This window comes from Uranotaenia lowii, chromosome 3 (assembly GCF_029784155.1).
Source record: "Uranotaenia lowii strain MFRU-FL chromosome 3, ASM2978415v1, whole genome shotgun sequence".
Classification (NCBI taxonomy): Eukaryota; Metazoa; Arthropoda; class Insecta; order Diptera; family Culicidae; genus Uranotaenia; species Uranotaenia lowii.
Genome location: NC_073693.1, coordinates 287,504,034 through 287,521,138, shown reverse-complemented (window position 1 = coordinate 287,521,138; position 17,105 = coordinate 287,504,034). Strand labels below are relative to the sequence as shown.

At 32.6% G+C, this 17,105-nt stretch overlaps 1 protein-coding gene across 1 annotated transcript in view; it reads left to right on the top strand.

Annotated features, from left to right (window-relative positions):
* Positions 1-16,486, top strand: part of LOC129757908 (neuroligin-4, Y-linked) — a 395,502-nt gene extending 379,016 nt beyond the window's left edge. Inside the window, exon 8 of the mRNA XM_055755292.1 lies at positions 15,604-16,486. Coding sequence (XP_055611267.1) covers positions 15,604-15,923 — 320 coding nt within the window. The 3' untranslated portion in view covers positions 15,924-16,486. The remainder of the gene's footprint in view (positions 1-15,603) is intronic.
* Positions 16,487-17,105: the final 619 nt, after the last annotated feature.

The following is a 17,105-nucleotide window of genomic DNA, read 5'->3' as shown; positions in this document are numbered from 1 at the left end:
TATCTTTATTCAAATTATCATTTTTCTTTCAGATTTTTCCCATCAGATTGGGTTTGTGTAATTTTGAATTATGTTGTCAGATTTGAAAATCAAAGTGAAATAGATGATGCTATTTAACAGGAATTTCTTTTTTTAAACGCAGCTGATTTGACGAATGAAACAGATTTTCCAGAATAAATTTTCTTTTCTTGTATATTTTAGAAGAGTATTTAAGAAGGTTTTTTAAGTACGAAGACATTAAACTGCAAAACCATGAATTTTAATATTTTAATTATATTTGATAGTTTAAGATGTAGGAACAAATCTTTAAAAGGCGGTGCACACAGGGGTAAAACATGAATAAAGCGATCAAAACTATTTTCTGCCGAAACTATGCGATTTAGACCTATAGTGTCTTCGAGACAAATGATCAACAATACAAGGGATATAAAACTTTTTTTTTTGAAAAATTGAATAATCCACCTAGCAGTGAGTTGGAAAACCTAACTTTTTAAATATCCATTTTAGAGCTATATTGTCTGAGAAAAGTTTTTAGCTCGTACCAATTCTAGCAACTTCGCCAAAAAAGTCAAAACTGTATTAATATCTGTTTCAAAGTTATGACTTTTTTTTTAAAAATATCATCAATTTTCCGTTTTTTCAACATAACTATTTTGCGAGTGATTTTTCATTAAAAAAAAACATGTTCCAGAGAAATTTAGAGACGGTAAAGTTGCACACTTTTGCTGGGTATACTGTAGAAAAATTTTGAAGTTTAAACGAGATATCTTAAAAATACTTAACAAAAATAGTAATTTTTAACAGTTTGTATCTCTTGAGTTCGGACGAGTTTGGTTACATATTTTACAGTTTTACAAACAAAAAAGTATCAATGTCATAACTTTGAAACGGTTACTGATACAGTTTTGACTTTTTTGGGGAAGTTGCTAGAATTGGTACAAGCTAAAAACTTTTCTCAGACAATATAGCTCTAAAATGGATATTATAAAAGTTAGTTTTTCTAACTCACTAGGTGGATAATTCAATTTTTCAAAAAAAAAATTGTTTAAAAGTCCTTGTATTGTTGGTCATTTATCTCGAAGACACTATAGGTCTAAATCGCATAGTTTCGGCAAAAAATAGTTTTGATCGCCTTTTTCATATTTTAACCCCGGCTCAGAAAAATGATGTTTAGTCATCACATGGGGAATTCTGTTTTTATTATACACGAAAATCAATTTGATTTAAAATTATTTAAAAAAATCGTTATTATTCTCGTAATTTACAGAATAGATAAAAGAAAGCAAAAAGGATACTTCTTTTCTTTTATCGCAGAAGTAAAAATTAGTAGCGGGCTTCTTTAACGTTTATCATTGTTTAAAACCTTCATTTTTTAAATGTTTGTAATGGTATACAGTTGAGTGATGTCTACCTATTTTCTAAAGATATTTAAAATCAAAAGCTGATATAAAAATTAATAATTGCGTTTTGAATTCAGGGCATCCAAATTTATCGAAAATTAGCTCTTAAATCCTGTGCAACTCGGAAAAATGTTAATTTTGTTTTCTTGGGTATTTCAAAACCCTTTCGAATGTGTAATTGAACATTTAGAAGAACAAGAAATACAAAAAAAATGGGCTTAAATTTTTTTGAAGAATATTTTACATCAACCCTAAATTTGTAATGACAACAATGATTTTTTTTATAATCAAAGTGATAAGTAAGTGATAAGGTTTAACTTTTTTTAACTAATTCCGCTGACTATCGTGAGTGTTAAGCATCTGTTCACTTGGCTACCAGCTTGTTGATGTGTTAAATTTGTATTTAATGTATGTAATTTGATGTTCAAATGGTTGATTTCAAATTCTGAAATTGTTAAACTATTACAGTTCTTTGAGAAATCTCATTCCAAAAAGAAAAGATAGTGTTTTAAGTGTCAAAATTTAAGTTTCAACAAAAAGGGTTTGTGGAATTGCGATTCGAAATTTACAATTGAAATTAGTTTCAATTTGTGAACGCAGTATCGACTGTCGTAAAATGAAATATCTTAGTCTGAGAGTTATATAGGTTGCAAAGCCGGGCAATAGGAGCAGTTGCCCCGGGCCCCTTACTCAGGGGGAACCCCGAGGGAAAACAATTTTAACTCTTCTTTAATCTTATAACTACAAATCTATGAAAAGAAATCAAAACTAGAATATCGGAATGAAAACTTGGAATATAACAACAAAAGAAGCTCCCGTGAAATAATATCCAGAATAGTTTTTCTCTTACATAAGTTAATGGGCCCCCTAGAGTAAAAAGGGAACGAGTGTTTTGCGCATTTTGCGAGCTGATAATATCAAAATCTTGGTATTGAATTTCAAAATTTCCAACCCACAATCTGGACAAAATATATGATAACTGAATTCGAAAAAAAAATCGAAAATAAATTAAGAAGAATATGAGGCAAAGCATCTCAAATTTTCATTATTTTTATCGCAACATATCAAGTAAAATAAAGAAAATGTCTCCTCATTTTCATTGAAATTTCCGTTGATTTGTAAATTCTAAACCCTTTTTTCTCCCTATTTTTGATAATTAAATCTATAAAAAAAAACTAAGTTGATTAATCCTCGAGGAAGAATGACCTTAACGGGTTAAACTCCTATCAAAAAGAACAAATAAAAAAAAAGATTAATATGGACCAATCGTCAGTACTGAATCTCTTCATTGAATTTCTATCCCAATTTCTGTCTTTGACTTGAAATTTGTATTGAAGCATTTTCAACTGATTTTGCCAAAATTTCATCATCTATCGGAATTAATCTCCTGAATTCAGCATATCATTTTCCAAATAATCATGCTCAAATTATCATAAAAACGATCTCATAGTTGCTAATGTAATTGCGTGATTCTCTTAACATGAATATTTCTTTTTTTTTAATCTAATCTTTTCCAGATTCAATTCATTGAGAATCTCAAGTCTCTTGTTTTGTATCTTCAGTTAGTGAAGTTCACTTGCATAGTTTTTCTGAATTTTGAGGACTAAGAATCTTTTTTCAAAGTACCTAACTCATTTTAATTCCTTATATGAAATTTAAAAAAAACTGATTTTTTGTTTCAAACATTTCTTCTCCATTCTTAATTTTTTTTTTCAATCGATCATTTTTGCACTAATACTCTTTTGGCTTTGAGGGCATCTAATGAAACATTTAAAATAATAATTTGATAAAAAAAAATTTTATCTGAAGAGAACCGTATTCATAAACATCTCATGAAAAGGTTTTTTTGTGTTTCAAAAATTTAAAATTTAAATTCACATTTAGTGCAATTTCAGCTTTGGCTCCGATTATAAACTTGAATCTTCTTTTTGTTCATTTAATTCATATTTTGTTTCTCAAAACATGATTTGAAACTGTGATTAAGATTTGAGACACTGCATTGTTGTTCTTTATATAATCTGATTTTAAGTTTTGAATTCTTTAACTCTTCTATCTGTATCTCTATTAAATTTGAATTTAATTATTTTGATTATTTTTATGAAATTTGAATTCTATGTTTCAAATCTTCATGAGACTCTCAATTGTCATTAAATAAATATTTCTCGATGAAGCACAAACCAGACGGTTAAACAAGAAATGAAAGTCATTTTAAATATCTATCCTAAGGTTGCCAGATTTTTTTCAGCGTGTATACGGGCCGGAAAGTCCAGGTAATTTTATATAAAACCTGAAGAAATCCGGCCATTTGATTTCGAAATTGACGACCAAAATTCGGGCAATATTCAAGAAAAAATTTTCAATGCTCTGATATTACTCAACAAAAGTCAAGAAAAAAAATATTTTCATTAACATTTATAGACAGATTTTGAAATGTTTGCCAGGTTTCCAAAAAACCTTTCATGATTGTTTTTGTAAAACTTGCTTATGAATAAACGTTTTTGGAGGCAAAAATGAAAAAAATTTCAACACAATTTGTTTTTTTCTGTTTGATTTGCCAAAAATAGTGAATAGATCCTGGCAACATCCGGGCATTTTTCAGTGAAATCCGGAAAACCGGGCCGGACCGGTATGTTCCCAAAATTTGTGTTAAATATCCAGGCAAACCCGTATAAAAACGGGAAACCTGGCAACTTTTATCTATCTGATCATTTTTCTATATCAGTGAACTTTAGTTGGTGATAACGCTATTTTAAAAAAATGATAAATAAATTTTGCATTTTGTAGCTCAAATCGGAGCTTTCGTTTTTGAGAACTTTCTAAACTCTTCCACAATGTTTGGACGTGATTAATTAACTATTTTCATTTGAAGATACCAAAAACTTTCTTCTACAAAGACAACATGGCGATTTGAAGACAGTTGACTGAACTTATCTTTAGTTCTTTAACTCGTTTAAAAGGTTTTGTATTCTCTGGGAAAGGGTTTGAAGAAAAATCTAATCATAGAGGCCCCCGAGAAAAATTGCGCCAGGTCCTGATAGGATATGATATAGTACTTAATTCTGCCGAAGGCAAGCCAATTTTCTGACATGTTTGTTAAAAGTTATTTTTAAATACCTTTTGGGATCTAGTAATTTCCCGTTACCACGATAATAAAAATACTAAGGAAAAAACTTTAAGAGTTAAAAGCATAGAACTTCGATTATATACGTTGGAAGACATTTGGAAAATATTTGGAAAATAAACATACATATATCTATTCGAATTTCAAATCTAAGACTGAACTGGTATGGAAAACTTATAGAGAAAGTCAGTATGGTCTTATTGGTCTTATTTCAGCAACAACAGTGGTTTTTCAATTTCGATTTTTTTTATTTTCAGTAAAAGGGCAGAGTATTTAAATTTTTGCAAATTTCTTTAATGATTGAAAAATTCATTTGAGATAGCCCGTTTTTTTTCCATAATACCCGGCGTATACCTGGATAAAAAAAAGTAAACATGAATCTATCCGTAAATTACATGTTTATAAAGTTCTTCAAAAATAATGTAAAAGCTTCAATTAAAAGAGATGTATCTATATCTGTTCTTACGTTTTTACGCAGAGCGGCGGTGATGACAATTGGATTGAAATTTTTTCCTCAATATACATCCGAGATGTTCATAGTGGCCCACGTTTCCCCATGACCCACGGTACCCAACGCTCTCCTACTAATTTCAGGCATTAAGAACAGATATAGATACATCTCTTTTAATTGAAGCTTTTACATTATTTTTGAGGAACTTTTTAAACATGCAATTTACGGGTAGATTCATGTTTACTTTTTTTATCCAGGAATACGCCGGGTATTATGAAAAAAAATCGGGCTATCTCAAATGAATCAAATGAAAATGGGAAATATTTTTCTCTATTCCACCTGTTCTGCACTGCAAATATTCTTATAAAAGGTGATAATAACTGTTACATTCAAATTTTGTAAAATCTGAGAAAAAGTTATTCCAGCCACCATTTTAAAAGCCATAACGGTTTTATTTTAATGTGTTCTCTAATGAATTGCTAATAGAAGTATATGTTTTGTAGGGAAAACATTTCAGATTACCCATATTTGCTCGGGCGTGTCCAGGTTTTCAAAGTAAAGTGGACAAGTAATGCAAACTAAGGTCAGGTCCCAGGTTTTCAGAAAATTTTTGAAATAAAGTCCGTATGAATTCAAGATGGGCTCGTTTTTTAGGTTAGCTTGATGATGATTTGAACGCTGCTGAAATTGAGGTGTTTTTTCTCACTTTCTTGTCGAGTTTTTACAATACTCACTGGATTCTGCTTTGTCCGGATTTTGTGTTGAAAAATTCCAAATGGCTATATTTTGCCAGGTTTTGGGAAAACTTAATTCTGATTTGCTCAGCCCGCATAAATGCGGGAAAATTCAGCAATGTATACTCTAAGGAGGGCCCCTAGAGTATACATTGCAGAACTTATCTTAGAGTGAAACTGTTTCACGGGGGGCCCCTTACCTAGTTTATTTTTCGTTTTAACTCCAACTTTCTAGTTCTAATTTTCTTTCACAGATTTCTTGAACCTAAAGCAGTATGATTTAAAAAATGTTAAACTTTTGTTTCCTCGAGGAAAAAAAACCCCATCCCTCCCCCCTTTCCATCTTAATTCGTTCTTGGCTCACTGTATAGGTATTTAATACGATGAAACATATCTTACCTGTCGGCAACTCATGGGATTCGACCCAACTACGCCATTATACATCATAATGGTGTGAGCAAATGTTTGTAAAACTCCAAGCTTTTAAAGATGACACATTAAAAGAAGATCATTTACGGGTATAATATGGCTTTTCAGTGGCCTTTCTGAACAAAATATCCTAAAATTTCATAAAACTTTGAGACCACTGTGGTTTATCCATTTTTTATGATGGGAGAGCTAATAGTTTTTATTGATCCAAGAAATGAGACATTCTCGCTTCATTCTTAGATGTTCAAACTTTGGAATCAGCATAAATCACTATCGATTGCCTATTCTGAAAGTGTCCATTACTACGATGCCTAATACCATCGGAGACAGACTAACCTCAGTATAAAACCTCAAAAATGTCTGCAGCCACAGGAAAGTTCAGAAATAACGAGACCAATTCGACCCCATCAGAATGCCGAATAATCGTAAAAACGGAAGGCAACAGCATCTTTTTTACCTTAACGCCCTCTTCGGCCTCGGGACCCAGTCAGGGATCCAGACATTGATGAATATTTCTGTGAGGGTACACAGTCTGTCGATGGATGCGATAGAAAATCCTTGCGGGGGTCCTAGCGGCGGAAACGGAAGGAAGCAACCCGAATACACCAACCAAGTGACGCCCATCAGATGGGATGAAGCAATTTATTTATTTTATTGCTGATTTGGTTGAAACCTTTCGCCCGTCTCTCTCTATTTCGCAGCAGGTCGGCAAATAGGAGGAATCTGCAGAAAAATCTGTATGCCGTAAACAAGGGCGTATAATGGGGTTGTTTTTGCTTCTTGGTTCCTCATAGAAGCGGGAAGCAGGAACCAGAGGGAAGTCGTTTGTTGGCCCCCATCCGTTCCTGGATGATGGAGTGAACATCCTGTCAAAGGAGAATGCTACCCCAAGGTTGTCAAATTAGCTTAATTTGCTTCAATTCATCAGTTTTGGTACATTCCGGTCCAGCGCAGGGCCAGGATTTGTGTGTTTATTCTGCAGAGAGCTTTCACTTCCGGAGAGCCAAGAACTCAAAGGCTCGAAGATTAGGCAGAAGAATTGTCTTCGGACTGGTTTTGGGACATTTTGGTTGTTTTGACCTTGCGTGTCCTAGCTTTTGTGTGATTGAAATATGGAAATTCATTCGAGCTTGTTAGGGTTCGTTCATTTCGTCTGATGGACACAATCTGGGCTACAAATCATTCACTTTACTTTTGAGGAGGTTGGGGATCATTTATAACAGTTGTATAATGGTCTGACCCCATGATGTCGTAAGTCAATGTCCATGGTTGATATAACCAAGAAGATAGAGTTTTTTTTTCGTTTCCCAATTTAGTTTTGTAGAACGTCACACTTCTTCAAATCACGTGACCTCCTGAACACGTACTGCTTCACAATCTCTCCAATCATGGATATTAAAATGAACATGAGACTTAGATTACAGGAATATTAAATAATGATGACATCTAGTTCAACAAAGCTTCACTCTCTGGAGCCTCTATCATTTCTACATTCATCATATCTTTTTCCAAATCGCACCTTTTTTCAACCACGCTTTTATGAAAAACAAACATCTATCAAAGGTTAAAAATCGCATCATCTTTCCATTAAAAATTTGATTGAATTTTTCCAAAATTAATGCCTGTCTTTGCCTTTATAATACAATATCATCTGAGTCCCTCAGAGCAAAAGGGGTGTATAATTAAGGTTGCCAGATTGCCGGGTTTCATCCGGGTTTACCCGGATATTGAATACAAAGTTTGGGAACAGTCCGGCTCAGCTTGGTTGCCTGGATTTTATTGAAAAAAAAACCCTGATTTCGACCGGATTTATTCACATTATTTTGCAAATAAAAAACATTTGTGTCTTGAGTTTTTTTACGCCAAATTCTCGAAAAATGTTTGAAAAATGGCCAAATACCACAATTTAAAAGCCTGTTTCCTCAAAATAATTTTTTTTTTGCCCTTATTCCTCAAGGGTTTCATCTTGATGTGTTTCAACTAAGGTTGCAAAAAATTTTCTCGCACGTCTCTGTGCCTGGCAAATTCGGGCAATTCAAAATATTCAAAGACCTGACAAAACCTGGGCATTTGCTTAAGAAAATTTCAACCAAAAATCCGGGCAATACCCGGGGGCAGTTTGGTCAACACTCAGGAGTTACTGAACAAAGGTCAAGAAGAAAAACAATAAAAATATTTATTTCATAGAAACAGATAAGCAGATTTCAAAACATTTTTTTATTCCAAAAAACTGTTCTTGATTATTTTGATGAAACTTGTTTAAAAAAAATTGAGATTTTGGACGCCACAAATTAAATGTTTCAAAAATTTAATATGAGTTTTTTTGTCTGATTATGCAAATCCGGACAAAACCCGAGCTTTTTTCTACGCAATCCGGGCCAGACTTTTCAGAACGGGGCACACTGGCAAGTTAAGTTTGAACCCAACAATCAAAATTCGAAAGACATTATTTTACTCACACAGTGAATCGCTAGAAAACATTGACAGAAAGAATTGAGAAAATTAAACATTTTTTCACCAAAAATACATCGCACTTTATTGAAAACTTTTTAAATAAGCTCAAATTTGGCTATTATTATTAGAAATTGCATAGCAAATCATCCCTGAAGGTTTGGTTATGATCTGAAGAAAAATGAAGAAATTCAACCAGCCTAAGCAACATTGTCTGGTCGATTTTTTAGCGTTATTTTGAAACTGAATATGTTTGAAAACGAACGGTTATTTGTATATGAAAGAAATGAGGACCGATTGATGCACAAAATTCAGTTATTTTGCTATTATCCACTTTAGACTCATGGTATGAATTTTTTTATTGTTATTCAAAGTTAAAAATATTTAAAAATTTAAACCAGATTTTTAACAGTTTTGTTAAAATATATTGAACTTTAATAACGTATAGAATCTGTAAACAAAAATGTTAATGGTTTTTCTTTCTAATTCATCTGAAAATCTTAAATTCGTTAAATTGAAGCTTTTGGCAAAGTTATAATTGATACTTTGCCCATTTGTTTCGAATGCCCATATCAGGCACGTTGAATGCCTCTATAAAAAAAGCCTTATTTTTTTAACCTTTTCTTTATTGGAACATTAAATCTACGCTCTAGTTACAATTTAACAGTAAAAATATAAGAAAATATAATATATACCATGCAATATGACCATGTGGCATCTCTCAATATGTTTTATAAAAAAAAAACCTAGTGATATCTAAAATTTCGCCAAAATTTCAGCTTTGACTTATGCTTGGCATCAGTTTCTACCATTTTCAATTGAATTATATGAAAAAATTGCAAGTGGAACTGAAACATATTTAAAACATAAATATGCTCATTAGACAGCCCAAAATTTGTAAAAATGCACGCCATTTTGTTAAATGATGACCAATTTTAACCATTTCCGATGCGTTAGATTGCAAAACCTTAAAATTTGGCAAATATTCGATTGTGGAAAATATTCAAATGTAAGTTTGGAAAGTAGTTCAGGCGAACCTGTATGGAAGAGTTGGATTACTTCATTTCCTTTTCCTGTGTTCATAATATCTTTTAGAGAAATTTATCCATTCGAACCCCCATTTTTTCGTTGAAAATTCACATAAGCGTAGTTTCACGATTTTGAAGAACTTTTGTTGAACGAAATACTTTTTCGTAAAGAAAAACTGTTTGACATTGTTTTTTTTTAACTGCAAAACCACAGAAGCTAAGAAACATGACTTTGAGTGCTTTTTCGGTTCTAGATTCTACACACTTCAACCATTCTTGGAAGAATGGACTAATATATGTACAAATTTACTCATAAGTTTTAATAAAATTGTTTCACAAGTAACTGATTTTTTTTTTTGAAGCAAGCCAAGCGTCACCCACTATAGGATATGCCCAAATTGAAAAGCCATCAATTTGAAATATCGTTTCCTCTTCTAATTTTGAATGGAAAACAGTGAGGGATTTGGTAATATTTTGGTATAATTTCGAAGAAAAAGAATCGATAACTCTGTATTGATGTTTTAACTGTTCTTAGTAAGTAGGTAGGTCTAAAAAATACAACTGTTGTGAATTGATTTTTGAGGAAAAACTGGTATCTTAGGAATCTTGGGGGCGGGGGAGGGGGGTGTTTCTTGAGTATCTTGGAAGAAATTAAACATAAACCTCGACTTAGGACGTACAAATATATGCAAATCTAGCTATGAGTAAGTCTCAAATGTTTCCTAATTTAAGGAAAAAAATAATTCAAATGTGAAATGCTGAAAGTCATGATCCTTAGCCCTTGTGGTTATGCGAGCTTCTGAGAATTTTGCAGTAAAAAATGAGGTTTAAAACGGATATTTTTCCCCAAAAGATATGATAAAAACATAAAAACGAGATCAAGAAATCCAACTCTCCCAGACCAACTCCACAGTTTCGCCTGAATTACTCACTGAACTATTATCCAAAGCCAAATATTTAAAAAATCTAAAGATTTTGCTATCTTAAGCACAACAAATGGTTGGAATCGGTCATTATTTGACGAAATAGTACTAGCTATAAGAAATGAACCCTTTATTCTTTTTTATTTTAAATTATACAATAAGTTTGAAAATATTGAGAAGCAAGACTAAAATTTTTCACTTTTTTACTAAATCATTCGTTTAAAATTTGTAACTATTTCTTTCGATTCAGCTCCAACAATTTTAAAATCTTAAAATTAGAATCGAAACAAGAGTAAATATTCATTAATTGAATTAAATTGAAGAATCGAAACAAGAGTTAATATTGTTTTTTTTTTTCGAATCACAACTCAGCAATATACTTTAGAAAAATAATGAAATATTCAGTTTTAAATTCATAGCAATAGTTAAGACATACTCAAATAAATGTTTGGATTTCTAAAGTTTTTTTTTAAATACAAAACTCTTATTAAGTTAAATGAAATTTGAAGTGAAGAAGAGAAACAGTGTGCATTATGGTCGTGTATTTTTTTTTTTAAGAAGTATATCTAATCAGGTTCTTCCATTACATTGATGATTATTCACTTATATAAAAAAAATCGTTTGAATCAAATACAAATTTTAAGCTGATAGGAAATAATTTTTCAAGAATCCAATATCAGCCTCTATTTTTTATCTAAATGTTCAACTTAAAAAGGGTTTTTATAAATTCACATAGCCACAGAATTAACATTTTGTTAGATGAAAAGAATTTAAGAGCTAATATTGATTTATGTTGGTGACCTGAATTATTTTCTAAAAAGTTTAAAACTATTTAAGAAAATTCTGCACTTTTTTGACAAAACTTTTAAACATTACAATTAAAATTCAAATTAACGGTTCATTCCACATTTCTTTTCCCAAGAACGCAAGTAATTTAGATTTATGTGAAAAAAAAAGTTATTAAAGTTTCCTGTTTTTACTGTTCCCAATTCTGTAAAATAAAAGACTTTTAACGAATGTTTAAAGAAGTAATAATTACATTGAATTTAAGATATTTCTCAAAGCAGAAAACAAATCGTTTTTCAGACTTCAGAAATTTTTTTATGATGAATTATTGCTGTATTTTAAATACATAAAGTTATAACTGCAAACACAATCAGAAATGAATTCATGCCTTTAATAATGATTACTGGTAGAATTTGAATATTAATAAGGGGTTCATCTATGACTTTGATAACTGACACTCTTAAAATAAAATTAATTATTTTCATTTTTAAATTAATTATCTTCTTATTGTGAATAAATTCTCTGAAGTACAAAATGGATTTATTTTTTTCATCGATAATTAATATTTCTAATTGTGGTTACATAGTATTTCAAATGACATTGCAGAGGAATTTTGTAACCAACCCTACGATAAAAATTGAAGAGATGAAATGTAAATTCATATGGTTAATAATTAACATTATTATCAATTATTCTGACCTGATCTGATTTTTTGTAGGATTTCGAGTTAATTTCTTATCATAACTGTTGTTATATTTGATGTATTCTTCTTCTGTTCAAATTCTGGCTTTATTCCTAATTTTAATTCGTATTCCGTTTCTGATGCTTTGAAAATGCAAAAATGGCTCAAATTTGGCATGAGAACTCGCACTAGGCCTAGGATCGATTTGAGCTTTTTCAAAAATATGGTCATTTGATGCACCCTAATGCTCATTTAACCCGCCCGATTTCGCAAACCGGCAATTTTTGCTACAAAATCCTTTTTTTTTTTCAAAAAATGGAAAATGTTTTAACAGCAAAATGACTCTAACGTAAGGTTGCTAGAATTTTTATAGCACGTCTTCGGGCCGGACATTTAATTTCAAAAATGTCGACCAAAAATCCGGCCAATATCCAGGTAAGTTGAATAAATCCGAGCAAAGTCCAAGGCTTTCTTCAATTCTATTTGGGTTGCCGGGCCAGACCGGACTTTTTCAAATTTTGTTTTCAATATCCGGGCAAACACGGATAAAACCGGGCAATCTGGCAACCTTACTCTAACGTTTATAAAATCCTCTCATGTGCGTATAGTTTGCAGGCCCCCATCTATTGGTACATGGGAGAAAATGAGTCTCTTTAGTATGCCCACTTAGCCCACCTCTCTCTTACAATTTTTTTTATTCACACCTGTCTACTTGTTCCCAGAAAAATGTCAAATGGGTTTGCATTCAGTCAGCTGGTTTAAACACTTTTATGAGGCTTTTTGATCCACCCGAATTGAAAAAATATTATTTTTCAAGTCTCTTCGTTTCTTTTACACATAGGGTAACGGACCTATTTTGGACCGCTTTGGGAAGTGGCTATGCTATTTTCTGAAATAAAAAAGTACATTTACAATTTTTACCGCTTTATCCGTTCATTACGCAGATCAAGGCTTTTTCATTCGAAACATATCGTGGTTTGTTGTAATATAACAAGATTTAAGCCTAAAAACTCGTTTTTTTCGGTAATTACACTGGTCGGTATTTTGGACCACCAGGTTTTTATTTTGGACCACCTTTTGGACCTATTTTGGACCACCCCTAGAATAAATCTGTTTTTTTTTCAATTTTGCTAAATTTACGACAGCGACCGATGCGCAATCAGGCGAATAATCCGTCATCTTTTCTGCTGTTATTCTTGTAGTCAAGTTTGGTTTGTTCACGTTAATTCATTCCTGAACTAACTTTCTTCAACTTTACCCAGCCTCTATTTAGGCACACTAGTTTATTGAATATTTCTTACTACAACCATTTTTCCTTAACTTCTTATGCTTTAAAACATCGAAAACTAATTAGAGTAAAAACAGAAAAACTCCTTTGTTATATAGTGTTTTACATATGTTTTGAAAATTTCGACAGCACGCTGCCATCTCGATGAAATTTGTTCTGTAGAGCTAAATACTGGTCAGTTGGCTTATGTTTAGGATCAATTTTTAGAACGCAATCTCCTTCAGGCAACCCAATGATAATTTAAGAAAGTATCATCAACTCAGTGACATCAATTCATGCATTTTAACTTCCAAAACCTTAGTGGATTTGGTTTGGATCAGTTCTGTGGAATACATAGATTAAAAAATAAATAAAAATATTCGAGAAAAATTCGATCTTTTTAAACATCTAAAAGCCAGATTTTTTAGCTGATAAATTCACGAAAGTTTAGTTTTATCATTGAAACTACTTTTGTTTTATGATAAAAATGATCGTCGAAGTAGGTTTTTTAACACTTTTTCTTCTTCAAAAATTGCATAACCACAGGGGCTGAATTATAAGATTCTTAGTACTCATTCGCTTTTAATTTTTGAACATTTTAGCAATTTATTCCTAAGTTTTGAAACATATTAAGACTATCTCATAACTATATTTGAAATTTTTTTTTGATATTTTTTAAAATTGTTCTTCTGTTATTTGAGATATTTCAATTTTACATAAATTACTACTCGTTATATATTTGCCGATTTGTTCTCGTTCTTTCCCAACCTTTCCCTTAGACGGGGTTTATATTTCGTCTCTTCTATCTAACAAGGTTTTTTTTCTAAAAAAGCAACTCTAGATGGTTGTAACTTTTGGACCAAACTGTCTATAATTTTTCATGAAGCATAAAAAATGACTCAATAAAAAATTAGTGAATGTCCACTTTTTTCATGTTTCTAATCTTCTTTAAGCGGTAGCTTTTGACAACTGCTATCAAACAGTTGCCATTAATGTGGATTGTTAGATTAAAAAGTAAGTTTAAACAATGATTGGCTTGGTTTTATGCCGATTGAAGTGAACCCCGTCTAAAGGCGGGTTTGGGCAGCTTTAGCGAGTTGATTGAATAAAATAATTCCAAAATTCCAATTTATTTAATAATAATATTTCAAAGTGTACAAAATTCTTTCCATATCGTCCTATATTATCTTATTACGTTTATAAGCATTTAATAGCAAGTAGAATACCCAGTTTATGTTGAGTGGTCCAAAATAAGTCCCTAAGAATTAGGTAGGACCTATTTTCGACATGGGTCAAAATGCTATCAAAACATGATTTTTTGGTTCTTCGAGCTTGCAAACTAGTTTTCAAGTGTTTTTTCATAGCTGTGAACATGTTTGTAGTTGTTAAACTCATTACAGCTATACAGAAAACTTCTTGAAAATTGACTCCAATAATGGCACGTTTTCCTGAAATGGGCTCGATCCGGTCCAACTGTGAAAAGTCAAAACTTTATTTTCAATTTTCTCTCCTTTACTTTCTTAATTGGATAGAATGTTAGATATGATTAGAATCATAAGAAGTAGCTTTAACTTGATGTGTTCAAAATTTTAATGATTAAAAAGATTTATGAGGGAAATATTGGAAAAAAGTTGAAAGGTGGTCCAAAATATGTACCCGGTCCAAAATAAGTCCGTTACCCTATGCAGCCAATGGACCTTAGACACATCTGCACAATGCACAGTGGGAAATCACTGGCCATCAGCCATCAGGAAAATGATGTTTTTTGATATTATAAAAAGGGTACTTTTTCGAAATGCTCTATAGCTACAATTCAAAACATCGTACTCAACAAATCTGTTTCATTATATAAAGTTTCATGTGGTCATAGTAGCCTGGGCTTATCTCAAATTCTTTTTTTGATTCATGGGCATGCCTGAATATATCAAGAAAATCTGGAATAAAAGATAATCAAAGAATGAAGCGATACTTCTGCTGTACGATCTACAGTGAAAGATACCAGGTTAACAACTTAGATGTTTTACTGAAACTATAAGTTTTTAATTATTGTGTAGCTTTTTCAATATTACTTATAGATATATTGTAATTTATCCAAAATCATTTTTAAAAAATTGACAAATCTTTTATTGCATAAATTTTTGAGAATAAATATTCGGCCGTATACTTAGCTAAACTATTCGGTGAGCCGAGTATTCGGCTTAACTGTTTTTGGGCGGCATTCGGCCGATCGATTATTCAGTACGTCTCTAATATTGACTGAAAATTTTCCACTCAATAAACTTCGACCTCATTTTTAACCCGATCGATTTTCTCTCCGGTTTGCCATTGCAGATCCCCAACAGATGAAACTTCCGCCAAATGGGACCGCGATCGGCATCCACATGCGCTCGAACGCGGCCACAACGGCCACCCTGGGCCGCAACTCGCCGGACCATTCCGGGGGCCATCGACAGTCATCGACGGCATCGACCCAACATCCGCCACCCCCGAGTGCCATGCATCAGCACTCGCATCAACATTCCCACTCCCATTCACATTCCCAACTACAGCAGCAGCAGCAACAACAACAAGACCAGGGCACCCAGCTGCAGAATCTGAAAGGATGCCCCCAGCAGCTACCACATGCGGCCATGAGCGAAATGCGGGTCTGATTGCCACGTGGCCGTTTGACGCCACTCGTTTCCGGTTTTCTGAATCCCACGTACGGTGTTCCTGTTCCTGTTACTCCATTTGGCTCGGGACAGCAGCAGCTAAAAGAGCAAAATCAGCCAACCCCATCAGCTCCAATGGTGACAACGAGCAGCATGAAAACAACAACATCGTCGGATCCTTCGGATCCCGGGGAGGGAATTGTTTAATAATATTCTGTTTTTGCGTTTTTTTTTTCTTCATACTGGTTTCCCCTCCCGGAAGGAAATGGACCGGACATGTTCCGATCGTTGATCCCGGGGATTTGATGGGACATCATTGAGAAAAAAGAGAGAATCGTTCACATATTCATATGCACTGTATAAGTATCACATAAATAGTTATTTCCATGCTGCAAGCGATGGGCGAAACATGTCCAACCTCGCTCGGTTTCGGTTTTGTCTAGATATGGAATCGATGTCACGGGAAGTGTTTGTTTTTATTTGTCGAAAAAAAAAATGGTAGGAAATATGTCAATCAAATTAGTTTAATTTTTATTTTAGGGTATTGCTAGTAGAAAATGATCCTTAGAGAGGACTTAAAAAAGGTGCTCGGCTCAAAGTTAATTTCTACTGTTTTATTTTTGAACTATAACTTTTGAAAACACTGTTTCTTTGCAGCTTTGAAATTGATATTTAAGGCTCACAGAAAATCAGATTTTTAAAATATCACCACCTGCGTCCAAAACTGTCGATAGAACAAAATGTTCGGTAAAAAATCGATTGTTTTATCATTTTTTTTTTCTATCATGAATAAACTAGTATCAACAATTGGGGAGATAAGGGCATAATGGCCACCTTAATGAGGACGATTGTGTTACCATAGAAAACTGCTTTAATATGTGAGTTACATCATTGTTTCGTGGTCAGTCACTAGAAAAGTTTACTTTCTAACTTGATGAAACTTGAAAAATTAGATAAAAACGTTTAAAAATGCATTTTGAAATTTTTGGTTGAAAGCTAAATATCAGTCACTGTAGGGGCATAACGAGAACTTTCCGGAGGGTGTAAGCATCATTAATCAGGGCACGATGAGCATTTTCTGCCGTAAAATCTATCAGTGAATTTAACTCGATGAAGTCAACTGAATTATAAAGTAACAGCTTGACTTGTTTCATCTGACGATTTAACATATTGGGAAGGTGT